This window comes from Toxotes jaculatrix, chromosome 20 (genome assembly GCF_017976425.1).
Source record: "Toxotes jaculatrix isolate fToxJac2 chromosome 20, fToxJac2.pri, whole genome shotgun sequence".
Classification (NCBI taxonomy): domain Eukaryota; kingdom Metazoa; phylum Chordata; class Actinopteri; family Toxotidae; genus Toxotes; species Toxotes jaculatrix.
The window spans coordinates 3,635,235-3,647,823 of NC_054413.1; the positions used below are offsets into that span (position 1 = coordinate 3,635,235).

The 12,589-nt window shown below is 40.0% G+C and overlaps 1 protein-coding gene across 1 annotated transcript in view; it reads right to left on the reverse strand.

Annotated features, from left to right (window-relative positions):
* Positions 1-12,464, reverse strand: part of cnksr2a (connector enhancer of kinase suppressor of Ras 2a) — a 33,740-nt gene extending 21,276 nt beyond the window's left edge. The window contains exons 1-5 of the mRNA XM_041066301.1: positions 12,407-12,464; positions 7,525-7,688; positions 6,717-6,919; positions 1,775-1,862; positions 1,285-1,326 (exon numbers count right to left, since the gene is read on the reverse strand). Coding sequence (XP_040922235.1) covers positions 1,285-1,326; positions 1,775-1,862; positions 6,717-6,919; positions 7,525-7,688; positions 12,407-12,464 — 555 coding nt within the window. The remainder of the gene's footprint in view (positions 1-1,284; positions 1,327-1,774; positions 1,863-6,716; positions 6,920-7,524; positions 7,689-12,406) is intronic.
* Between the last annotated feature and the right edge of the window lie 125 nt (positions 12,465-12,589).

The window sequence follows — 12,589 nt, forward strand, 5'->3', positions numbered from 1 at the left end:
AACATTTTTAAAAGACATTAGCTTCCTGCTATACTGACAGTGAACTCAGGAGTGATATTTATCATGTTTAGGATTTTTTCTTCTTCACAGTAAAAAAAATGTGTCCATCTTGTACTATAGATTTTTTTTTTCTGAATAAATCTTGCCTAACCTGAATCTTCATAGCCTTGTTAGTATCAGAGCACAGTTTCTTTGTGGTTACCAGAGGAATCAGACACGTTGGCTTGTCATAACAGGAGAAGCGCAGGTGGAACTAATAACAGCAGTGATGGCATCGTTCCAGCAATTACCGCAATGCAATGCAGCAATTAGTGATGCTATTAGAAACACCTGTGTCTGACGTGTCAAAATGGCTGCTGTGAAAAAAGGTCAATTAAACTTTAGCTGCCCCCCCAGTTCAGGAGGGCAGCTAAGCCATTGGGACATTTTTCCTCTGGAAGGAGGTGAAGATGTTGAATTTTTAAAATGTCATTTAATTCCAATCACTTTCAGTATATTGGGATGGTAAAACCCAAACTATCTGCATGGCTAAAAAATACTACCACTCGTTTTATATCATTTAAACCTACCTTAATAAACCTATTATTACGATCAATTCGGATCGACTCAGAAAACCCTGTCACATCTTCCTCCAAGTTGTATATCCGAGAGTTACAGTGCCAACCAAACCAATCCAACATCAACAGTAATACAGTGGAATCAGCCGATTATAACGGTGTCATACACAATATTTTTTGTGTCAGTTTTCACTCGTTAACAAACAAAATACATTAGCTATCTATTACATTTACATTATTAGATTATAACTATGGATGGATTAATGTGTGCACTGCTTTAATGTTGCAGTTGGTAAAGGTGGAATTGATTGTAACTACTTTATCTCCTTCTTGGTAGTTTAATGCATAATAGTACATCATAATTTTCAAAATGGATGATGACTGGGATTATGAGACAAACTAGCATTGGCTATAGATGCTGTGTGGCATTGGTTCATACTATATACTTATCCCTGTACAAATAAACATTAAATGAAATTAAAACTTTTATTAGATGATTTTATTTTGTATTCATGATTTAAATCTACAAATTAGCAAATGTTTAAACTGTCAGATAAATGTACTGGAGGAAAAAGTGCAATAGTTACTTTCTACCACAGTTTATCATCCATCCAGCGATTCTGTTCCAGTCTGTATGGGAGGGTATGAAAAAAAAAAAAAAACAACAGGACGCTACCCATCAACACAGAGCAAATAAGCGACAGCTGGCTGAGGAAGCAGGACTCACCACATGAAGGATTTTGTTCTCCGTTTCAAACACCGTACAGTCCTGAGGGACAAGCAGAATTTAATGTAGCGCGGGCAGAACATCCTGTCTTGCAAACACTCACACACCATCTCACGCTGCTCACACTGCCACGACTGTATACTGTCTAGGCCTCACATTACTGAACCCTACACCTGCACACTCTATACCCTCGCAGATAACAACACGCCCACACAAACAGACGCATTTATCTTTTATTTATACACAAATCAGTCACACAAAAGACAGACTGTAAGGACATAAATAGCAAAGTCTCATTCGAGGATGCGGCGAGCAGAGTCTGAGGCTGCTGCATCACACCCACACACACCGTTCATAGGGGTATATGACAATCCAAGGCAGCTCTCCTCTGCCTCACACTTCAAGTGAAGGAGAATAAGAGCTATCAGCTGCGCACACACACACATACACACACACACACACACTGGCAGACACAAACAATTCCACACACCTGCTGTACAATGGTGGTGAGCTCCAGGCAGAGCTGAATGACATTATTTCGGGTTACTGAGTAGTCTGCCACTGCAGCAAAGGGAGACCTGGGAGGAACAGATAACACACCAGTATGTCTTATAATGTTTCTGCTGCATTAGATAATGTACAGAGAAGATGGACAGGAGCATTGTTAGAGAGAGGGGAAGCTGACACGCAGCAGACACTGTGTGTACACACACTCTGGAACATGAGAATCAGTTTATTCAGTGAATGCAATAAATTTAGGGGAAGTTGTCTGTGACTCATTCATGAGCGAATCTGCTAAATTGTACATGCATTATAAATCAGACAAGTTGCATATGTAGTCATTTTTCAAGCAAAACTGCAAAGCATTTTAACGTTTTGCTGCTTTGCTTGGTTTCAGGGAAGAAAACTGAATTTCTTTTGGGTTCTGTTGGCTGGTCAAAACAAGCATGTAGAAAATAACTGGCAGATTAATCCAAAATAAAAGTTAGCTGTGGCTGTAATATTATTACAAACCACAAAATTGAATAAAGTGGTGGATGACCTACTTGGGAGAAAAATAAATTCATTTTTATGGCATCTTACTTTATTTTTGAAGATTATTTTATTTATCTATTTATTGGACAATATAATAATGTGATGTTATGACTTCTTTAAAAGAGAAACATCATCTGGCACCTTAAGGCACCTCTGCCTTAAGGTACTGTGGTTTGGTGTCTGTTAACCTTAATGAACTGAAACCAACCCTGATCCTTTCTTGTTGGCAGCCAAGACCCAGTATTTGTTGTGATTTGTTAGTAGCTGGTACAGCTGGAAGGCTCGGAGGTAATTAAAGACCTAAAATCAAATCTTTTTACAAGTACTAGCTGTGCTGCAACACCAAAAATATTCAAATTACAATAATGTAAAACAGACAAAAACAGCCAATGCTCATTGCTGGAAAGTGAGAATATTTGGCATTTCTGCTTGAAAAACTGCTTGATGATTTAAGCGATTAACAAAACTGTTTGTGACTGATTTTTTATGGATCACCTCATCGGTTAATCGGCTAATTGTTTGAGCACCAGGGTTGTGATAGGAAATAATATAAACAGCTCTCAAATCAACTCATGAACGTAACCTGCAGTTAACTTTGTGCAGTCAAGTGCATGAAGTTAACACAGTGCAAACTGTGGACTTTAAGCAGAGCTGCCAGTGCAGGGATTCAGCAATGCTGTACTGTCAAAACTGACCTCCACAGAAATTAATGGCCCTCTGCAACCTCATTCATAAAACTGTGATGTGATGCCATACTTTAGTATTACTGATGCCCAAAATAAGAAAAATAAGCCCGCATACAATAAAAAAAAAAGATTTATGCTCAACTACATGCATTCTTCCTTCATAAATATCCATAAACTTGGAAGGGCCACACACGTGCACAAGCCTCATAATGCATGCCACCTAATTAACTACTGCAGTTAATCAAAATGATTAATGAAATGCAGTCTGCATATACAAGGTAATAAAAAAAATGCAAAATTCAGCTGCTCATACCACAAATATAGTCAGTGAGAGACATGGTGTTTACTTATCAGCGGTCATAGCTGTGATTCAATCAATAAAACAAAGGTCCAGAATGAACACAAATGTTGTATGAACATTAGCAGCTCAGAAATCCAAACCACTGCAGATGGGTTCAGGGAAACACCGGAGAAAACTTCCCCTGACATCTCGCTTCTTTAAGTGGAATCAGTAATATTCTTCCGCAGATAGAAGAGAACACAGCTCGAGTGGATGGATGAATGAAGCTGCATTAGTGAACCAGGTATATAGGCCATCCTGTTCTGAGTGCACCAATTTACACACCTTGTACTGACTACTTGTCATCTAAATGCAGGTTTTTGGGAACAAACAAACAAAAAAAAGCACAGTTTAGGTCTGGAAGTTCTTTTAAAGGACCATGCTTTTAAATTGACTGAAATAAACAGTGTGAGGAGGGTTATTAGACCACTTTGGATTTATTATGCTGCTTTGCCACTGGCAACATCAATTCCCAATGTCTCCCACATGTTTGTATGCACAGTCAGAGTTTCCACTGAAGAGTGCACGCTCTGCTGTCAAGTTTGTTTTTATAAAATCCTATTTTCCTGTGAGAGGAGGGTCTTGAAATGAGGGTCTTTGTGCAAACACAACATTTATAAATGGGGCCCCAGGCGTATTGTAGCATAATAGACTATTCAGGTGTGAAAAAAAGGTGTTAACGATAAGGAATATGCTGCAGCTAATGGGTTGCTAATGACCGCACGCAGACACAAAGGGACATCAAAACCAATGCATACAAAGTATTACTGATATACATAGAGCTATACAGTAAAGTCATTATCATAACACAACACAGATTCAGGCTTAAAGACATACATGTACATTATGGTTGTAAATACAGTCTAATGAGGAAATGAACAACAGAAACACACACGCCATTAATTTGCTTCATTGTTCTAAAGACCCAGATTAAATTCGGCCACAGCCTCTAGTGTATGATTTATCTGTGGTGTGTGTGTGTGTGATTTGGGTCATCAGTATTGAGGCTGAGTTCTATATATACGCAGGACCTAAGGCTACACAGACTGTTTGCCCACCATCAGGCTCCAACCCTCGAACAACCCTCGAACAACACTTTTTTTCTTCCAACAAGAGTGAGCTCAGATTCTATGGCAATAGTTAGACAGACAGCAAGAGAAGCACCTGAGTCCAACTCCATGAGGTGAAACCAAATTAAGTCAAATTTCAAGTCACAGTTCAGTCAAATCTTAACAAAAAGACATATTTCTGGATTCAGTGTGGGTTACACTTCATGAGGATGTCATTTTCTAAAGTGCCCATCGCTAATAAACATCCATGAATCTGCCTAGAAATCAGAGAAAAAGAAACTCCTTAGGTTTTTCTAAGGAGTTTTCTTCAATATCCGATTAGTCCAGTGATAGTTTTACATCTCCCAAAGCATTACTGGAACTGTAGATCCAAAACTTTTAACGCTCCAGCGTGTAACATCCCAAAATATTACCACATCAGTTTTGAGCCACTTCTCACAGGGCATTATCAATTCAGTTAATAGCACTCAGCCCTATCCCCGATATTTGGATGAAAATTTAAAGTCTATTCATTCCCTATATTAGTTAAAAATAGCAATAAAAAAGAAAGAAAAGGACCTCTACTGCACTTTGAAGCTATCAGCAAAATACACCACACATAAACTCCAGTCTCTGTGGCCATGTTATTAATTCATAGGTAGGTGATTTCAAATGTGCATATAAAGAGGAAATACGGACTACAAAGACACAGAAACACGACTGCACATTTCAGTCATCTTGGAGAGATGAACTCACTTGTCTCCCTGACAGTTTTAAAGGGGAAAGCTTTGCCTCCTGCACTGGGTGCCGATTTGATGTCTCCGTGGAGACGTAAATGGTGTTTGCCGCCACAGAAAAGTATATAAATAAAAAGAAAGCAGGTTATCTGAGGTTTAACTAGAATTGCTGCGTCACAGTCGTGACCATCCACTGACCAGTCAAGTTGCATTTTACACCTGTATCTATCAAGACCCATATGTCTAGTGAGGGCTCTGAAGGACTATATAGGGATATATATATCTTTACTTTGCTAAGCGTTTGTTGTTCTTGTTGTATTAAATGTATTAAAGAGTAGGTTCATTTAAAAAAGATTATCTGTGATGTTATTTTATAGGTAAAAGGTTGCAAATTGTCTTTTCAAGTCATTTAGACAGAAACTAGAAGATGGTGTACATTCGCTGCCTGAGCTCTGAACTGCTGCTGCACTTTTCCTCTGTCCCTGAGAGGTCTAATAACCAGCGATCAGAGGGAGATGAAAGTTCACTTTCAACATGCTTTACGCGAATTTGCCTCTGCTGTAAACCTTTTCAGAAGGCATCATCTTCCAGGAATTAATACAAGACAGTTTCTTGCCTAACATGCATAGAAATCATAACCTTTTCCACCTCGTCAGTGCCTATTAATGAATTCAGCACATAATCCACCACACAGCTCTTATTTCAATAAAAAATTCTGCTTGTTTTACTCGCTCATTTGTTATTCCTCTGCAGCAGAAATCAATTGTAGAAGATAATATTTCATTGAAATAAAAGCTCGGGTGGGATCACGTGCATGTTAAATCTGCTGGTGTCCCTTCACGCAGCTGGAAAACACTCTCTTCTCCACATCTGGTGTGTACAACGAGCAGGATGGAAACATAAAAAGGAGTCTTTGACAATGCAAACTTGAACAGAGAGCATGAAGCAGCGGCTCTGCTGAGTCTATCCCTCTCTCGATGTCGCTTTGCCATTTACAGTTGCATCACCGTGCGTGGGCGACCCAGTGTGCACTTGCATAAGTGTGTGTCAGTGCGTGCGGATGTGGGAGTGTGTCTGCGAGTGTGCGCTTGTACAAGTGTGTGGGTGTTTCTATGGGTCTATCACACCTCAACTATCTAAGGAGTGTGCTTGTAGACATGGCTCTATGCATTTATATGTGTCTAGATGGCCCAAGGACAGATGTGGGAGCCTGGCATTTCAAGAACCGATGTCAAAGAGCTTTAGTTCTGGATCTGATGTGTGTGCTGTGTGCAAGAGATCGTGTCGAGTCATGAATAAATGAAGTGACAGAGAGAAGCAGAGAGCGAGGGAGAGAGACGGAGAAACATGGTGAGAAAAAGGTCTGACATTATCCCTCTGAAAAAAAAAAAACATATGTCCCAAAAGATGCCAGCAACCAACAGCTGCAGGAGACGGCGCAGGAGAGTTTGCATTTTGCAGATTGGAGCTTCAGTTGTACAAATAAAAACCAGTAAAAAAAAAAAACACTTGCACTTTCACAGGTGAACTCAACACAGCATATTTATGTAGAACAACAGTAACAGAGAGCCCTTAAAGATCTTACCTGTCCAGCCAGGCAAGCAGGCTCTTGGCGGCGGTGATGAGGTCGACCACGGAGGTCAGCAGATCGTTGGGTAGCCGCCGTGAGCTTCTGCTCTCTGATTGGCTGCTTCGGCGGCGGCCGGAAATGAAGTTCTGCAGGTTTTTGGCCGAGGCGCCGAGTTTGTGAGCCAGAGTCCTGACGCTCTCCGTCTCCAGACCTGAGTTCTGCACACACACATAAACACAGATCAGCTGAAACTCCAGACACTGAAACACCATGAACACGTTTACCAGGTTTTCTTAAGGAGTCTGGTGCATTTTAATGACTTTATTCTGTAGCTTGTCAATGTGCTGCAATCAATGTGCTATTGGTAGAGCTTAGTATCATGTCTTTATTATTTGGTCTCAGGACCAAAACAACATCAATAAAGTGAGCACAAGTGATGAACAGTGTGCGGGATTCTTTGTTTTCTGACAAATTCAGCAAATAATCGTAGATCATATGAATGAGTTTAGTTTCTATACCACGCAACAGTCTCCCCTGTAGCCAATGATTTTTTTCAAAGCTTCCCATGGGCCTTATAATATACAGGCAGTTATTTCAGCCTTTAGGAAATATACCAGACAAAGTAACCAGGTGTATTCTTTCGAGTATTCCTATGTAAACCCTAAAAATTAGACTATTTTTCTCTTAGATTGTAATAGTGACAAATGGGAGATTCACAGATTTGATGCAGGACACTGACAATGTACTTCCTGCAATCTATTACATTGTGCATTCAAGCAGAACAGCATACATTAAACAAACACACACATACACACAAACTCACCAGAGCGCAGAGCAAGTCGACAGCCTCCAGAATGAGCTCCTGGTGTCCGATGCGAGAAACTCCCAGTTCCTCCAGCTCGGCGTGGCTAATCCTCAGCAGCCTCTCCCCACACACACCTCCGCGCTCAAACACACAAACATATTGCTGCAAGCAGTCGTCCAGACCTGGAGCAAACACACATATTATCAAGGTTACTCACGATAAGTAAACTCAGATTTGTTCCAAAATGAGATCACGACCACAAGAGGGAAAAAAATATATCGTCTGTTCAGAGGGACTGAGAATAAAACCTGATACAGTTACATCCTGCCTATGAATCTTATATTTTTATAACTGAAAAAATGTGATAAAGTCTTCCTCTGACTTTTCCTCTAGCAACGGAGCACCTAGATAGCATCAGCATAACACTGTCATCACTGTGTATTTGCTAGCATGCTGCCGTTAACATTTAGCTTAGTTTTGTAAGTGAAACTCTGCTAGTGCAATAGGAGTATTTCAACGTGTTTCAAACAGAAATCAGTTTGTATCAAGAATAATGTAGAATTTAGAAATCTTAATCTTGCAGCAAGACACAGGTAGAGGGGTTGCAGTAAAAGTGAAAACTAAAAAGCTGATTTTCTCTTTTCTCTCTTGCACAATTTTTATATCTTACTTAAAAAAATAAAACTTTAGAGACTCAACTACAGACAAAAACAAGTTATGGAGGAAAGTGTTTCCAGTAATTTTAATACTGTAAAAAGTAAAGTGGAAGAAAAGAAGAGGAGCTGTCAAGCAAGTGAGGTCGATCTAGGTGTTATTTCGTCTGTGTCTCAGGGAAATTACCTCACATTTCTCCTGCTCCTCTGAGAGACTGTTATACTGTTAATGTGGCCACACTGTTGGTTGAAGGTGCTTATATACTGCCTGTAATCATGTCTGTTTTTATGGCAATTATGAGAGCACACACCAGGTAGCTAGAAATGATGGGCCCTCGGCACTGGAGGGGACTCTCATCCCCACAACACCATCACTCTTCATGACGAGTCCACAGCTCAGACACTCTTCAACACATTCATTCCCTGATCAATAGCCAGACACGGCCCTACTTGAAATTATAGGTTTTGGGCTTCACTCCAGAAGTACTAATCAGCTTTCATTGCTTCACTTTTCACCAGCAGTTTCCCTCTTCAAAGTCTGCCTATAGGGATAACGGATTTCTTTTAGTCTGCAAGAGAATGTAAGACATTTTTTTTTCTGCTGCACGTTCCAGTTCATCTCAGATAATACAACAGCTGCTGTGTCATGTTTCTGAGACATTACAGCTTGTTTGCCGTTTTGTAGATTTCAGCTCAATGCAGTTGCGAAGCCACATAAGGTAGAAATATGAAATACATTTTGTTTTAAGAGACACCTAAGGGCCACACATTTTAAGACTTATTTTATTTTATTTTCCTTTAAGGCAGAAAACATTTTGTTCTTGTCCATTTATGAGTGAAATGTGTGACTTTGAGAGTTATTTCACCTTGCAATGAGAGTAAATGACAGGAAAAGAACAACAGAAACCTCCCGTTTCCCTCTCTCACTGCGCTAAAGGGACTGATAAAGATGATTTACAATATCTGGATTTGGTTAGTGGCCAGAAAGATTTACAACCTCCAAATCTCCCAAAGCCAGTGTGTTTGCAAGTTTTAATTCCATAACTGCAAATCATGTGTTATATATTTTCCATATTTGCTGACTAATTTAAAATGCAGGTAATACAGGTCTAAGTTTTTCCTACAACATGAATCCAGGTCTGCATTGGTTTTCATTCATTTCTGTGCAGTATGAAATCAATTAGTAGACTTTTGAAACCGGTTTGAGTTGTGTAATCCATGACCATGAACATCGAGCCTGGATTACGGTAAGTCACTGGTGGCCTGGTAATGCCCTTTAAGGGCAGATTGATTTCAAAAGTCTGGCTTTGCCATTTTTCTTTGTCATATAAATATCTGAAGGTTTTAGACTGTTGGTCAGACAAAACAGGCATCAGCATGGGCTCTTTTATGTTTAATTGAGAAAGATTAAATTGATAATGAGCATAATTGTTAGTTGCAGCCCTAGCTGCAAAGCAGACTAAAATATATCCAAATTGTGACACAGAGTAGCATGGTTTTTAGAATGTGTGGTTTGTTGTGCAGAACCACTTGTATGAATCTGTAGAGTAGAACCTCTACATTGTCGGCATTTTTAGTAAATACTGTATCCTGGAAAAGAACCACTTGTGCATCCTGACTCATGACTACTTTTGTGCTCCTGTGACCAAACCTCCAGCAGAGAAAGGGGCATTTTATTAAGTTTTATTATAATTCTAGAAGTGGCCTCAGAGCAGCACTATTTACTGCTGTGTGTCCAGCCAAGAGTCTCCAAAGGACCCAAAACAAACTCTGTACATGAAACAAGATTCGGGAGACTGAAACAAAAGAGGTAATGGATGGACAATCAGGCAGCCATCCAGGTAAGACTGTACTCTCTGTTGGATTGTGTAACGTCTGTGTTGTGAGTATGTGTGGGACGATCTCTCTAGATCTGCTCGTGTGCAAGTGGGTGGGTGCGTGCATTGTTGGTGTTTTTGTGTGTGCGTGCGTGTGCGCATGTGTGCGTGTGTGTGTGTGTGTTTGTCTGGCTGGAGCGGGGTTTGCTGAGTCAAAGGAAAGCAGATCAAGACAGAGCAGCTCAGCTGCAGCCCCTGGCTCCCAAAACAATGAATGTATCCAGCTTCTAACCTCTTAACAAACAGCCAACTGGCAAACTCACACTTCAAACACACACATACACACACCTCTGAGGAATGAGCATTGATTTCCCCCGCTTCAAGTCCCCGCTTTATAATACACTCATCTATCATAACCACACTAACAAAGATGGGGAAAAAAGCAGGAGGGGAAGAGAGCAGAGGAAGAGAAGGAGAGAAAAAAGAGAACGGCAAAGAGGAAAAGAAAAACAAAAACTCGTAAGCCAGCTGCTAGATTGCATGCAAACTATTTCACACACACACACAATTTCGCTCTCTCATCAGCGACAAGCAAACAGCATTTGTTGGCTTCTGCACCCTCCCAGTGCTTCCCTCCCCTCCCCCCATCTGAAGTCTAAATGAAGCATGCAGTTCCAAAATGCCATATCGAGTTAGGGGTAAAAAAAAAAAAAAAAAAAAAAGTTGAAGCCTGAAATCACTCATGTCATTTCATCTCAAAGCTTTTATGGTCTTAAACTGAAATACAAGCAATCAATTTTAAAGATTAGGCATCATCTTTTCACCATTATCTCACTTTGCAAGGAAACTCGACAAATTGATTCCACTATCCAGACCCCCAAACACTTTGAGTCGATGTGATATCTCAGCTCACAGCTTCCACGGACAAGCATGAAAGGACTTGATAAGAATAAAGAATCAAACCGCTCAGATGTGATTTATTTGTGTGGCTTCCAGCTTTAATGTTAGGTGAAGACCACTTAAGGTTTGGAAAAGGACTGGAACAGGAACCAGGCCCTTTGCTGAATGTCATCACCTCTCTCTCTGCTCTTTTCCTGTCTGTCTCCACTGACTGAAATAAAAGGCAAAATGACATAAAAATAATTAAGAAAAAAAAAATGCGGACATCGCTGCACTTTTGGTTTGGGGCTGTTTGTCATGGCTTGGACTGGGTCCCTTTCTTCCAATTATGAGAAATCTTAAGGCTAAAGCACACGATTTTTTGACAGTGGTGTGTTTCTAACTTTGTGGCAACAGTGTGGGAACGTGGCAATCCCTCTGTGCACAAAGCAAGGTCCATAAAGTAAGAGCTTTCCCCATTTTGGCGTGGAGGGCTGACCTGAACCCCACTGAACACCCTTGGGATGAAGCAGAGCATCAAGTGTGAGTCAGACCTTATCAACCAGGTCACCAGGTCACCAAAATCTTGTGGAAGCAAATTGATCTGGTTACAGGAGCAGATTAATGTCTATAATTTATAATGAGATGATCAACATTCGTATTTAGGTGTACTGTTCACATTCTTTTGGCTATGCAATGCATTTTTACATTGTTGTTTTGCTGTTTTCACTCTAATAAGGCATCTGAGCACTATTTCCCCTAACAGCGAGACTTGTGTTTTAATGAGTGTTAATAGATTGCTGATTTCTAATAGACGTGAAGCTGATTAAAACAATATTGGCTCTCACAGACAAACTGTTACAATCGCTGAGAGAGGCAGAGAGAGGCAGAGAGAGAAGCAGAAGGGGAGAGATACACTGTGTTTCAAAAGTTCACTGATAATCAGCATCGCTTATCACTGGCAGTGAGGGAGAGCGTGAATGCCCTGAATACTGATGAGTCAAATTGTAAGTGACGTAAACGAGTGCACACACACCCACGCAGACTGAAACAGACACTGAAACAGTGCCACTATACATACAGTATAATGACTCCTGTATATGATTCATTCTTCTACTGCAGTGGTTTCCAAGCTTTTGGCAAACATACCCTTACAGCCCTGTCAGATGAACTCAAGTATGAGCACCATTTATTTTGGCCATTTCTCCATTAATGTTAGCTAACAATTTCAACCATTTATCCATTAATTTTTAATTAATCCAGCTGTTTATCTTTAAGCTAACTAAGATAATTAAAATGGATGGCCAGCCAGTTACACTGATCAGACTGGACCGGTTAGCAAAAGAAGAGAAAATGAAAAATGAGATTTTATTTCATTGTGTGTGTGTGTGTGTGAGGTTTTACCCTTCCGTAGCTAATTTTTCAACTTCTCTCCTTGTTCTCAACAATTGTTGAGGTGTTACAATTACTCAGTGTGTTGGGTTTTTTTTTTGTTTTTGCTTTGTTTTGTTTTCTGTGTTTGTTTTTGTTTTTTGTTTTAATTTAAAGTACCCTTTCGTGACTCTAGGAATGTCACAGGAGAGAACAAGTAGCCCTGGCTGGGAACCATTCTTCCATTGTATTTAGTTTAGTATAGTATAGTATAGTATATAGTGAAAATGCTAAAATGTACCGGTTTTAGCATATTTCCCATTTTGCTATAAATTGACAATCACAAGCTCAGTGTAAATGTCT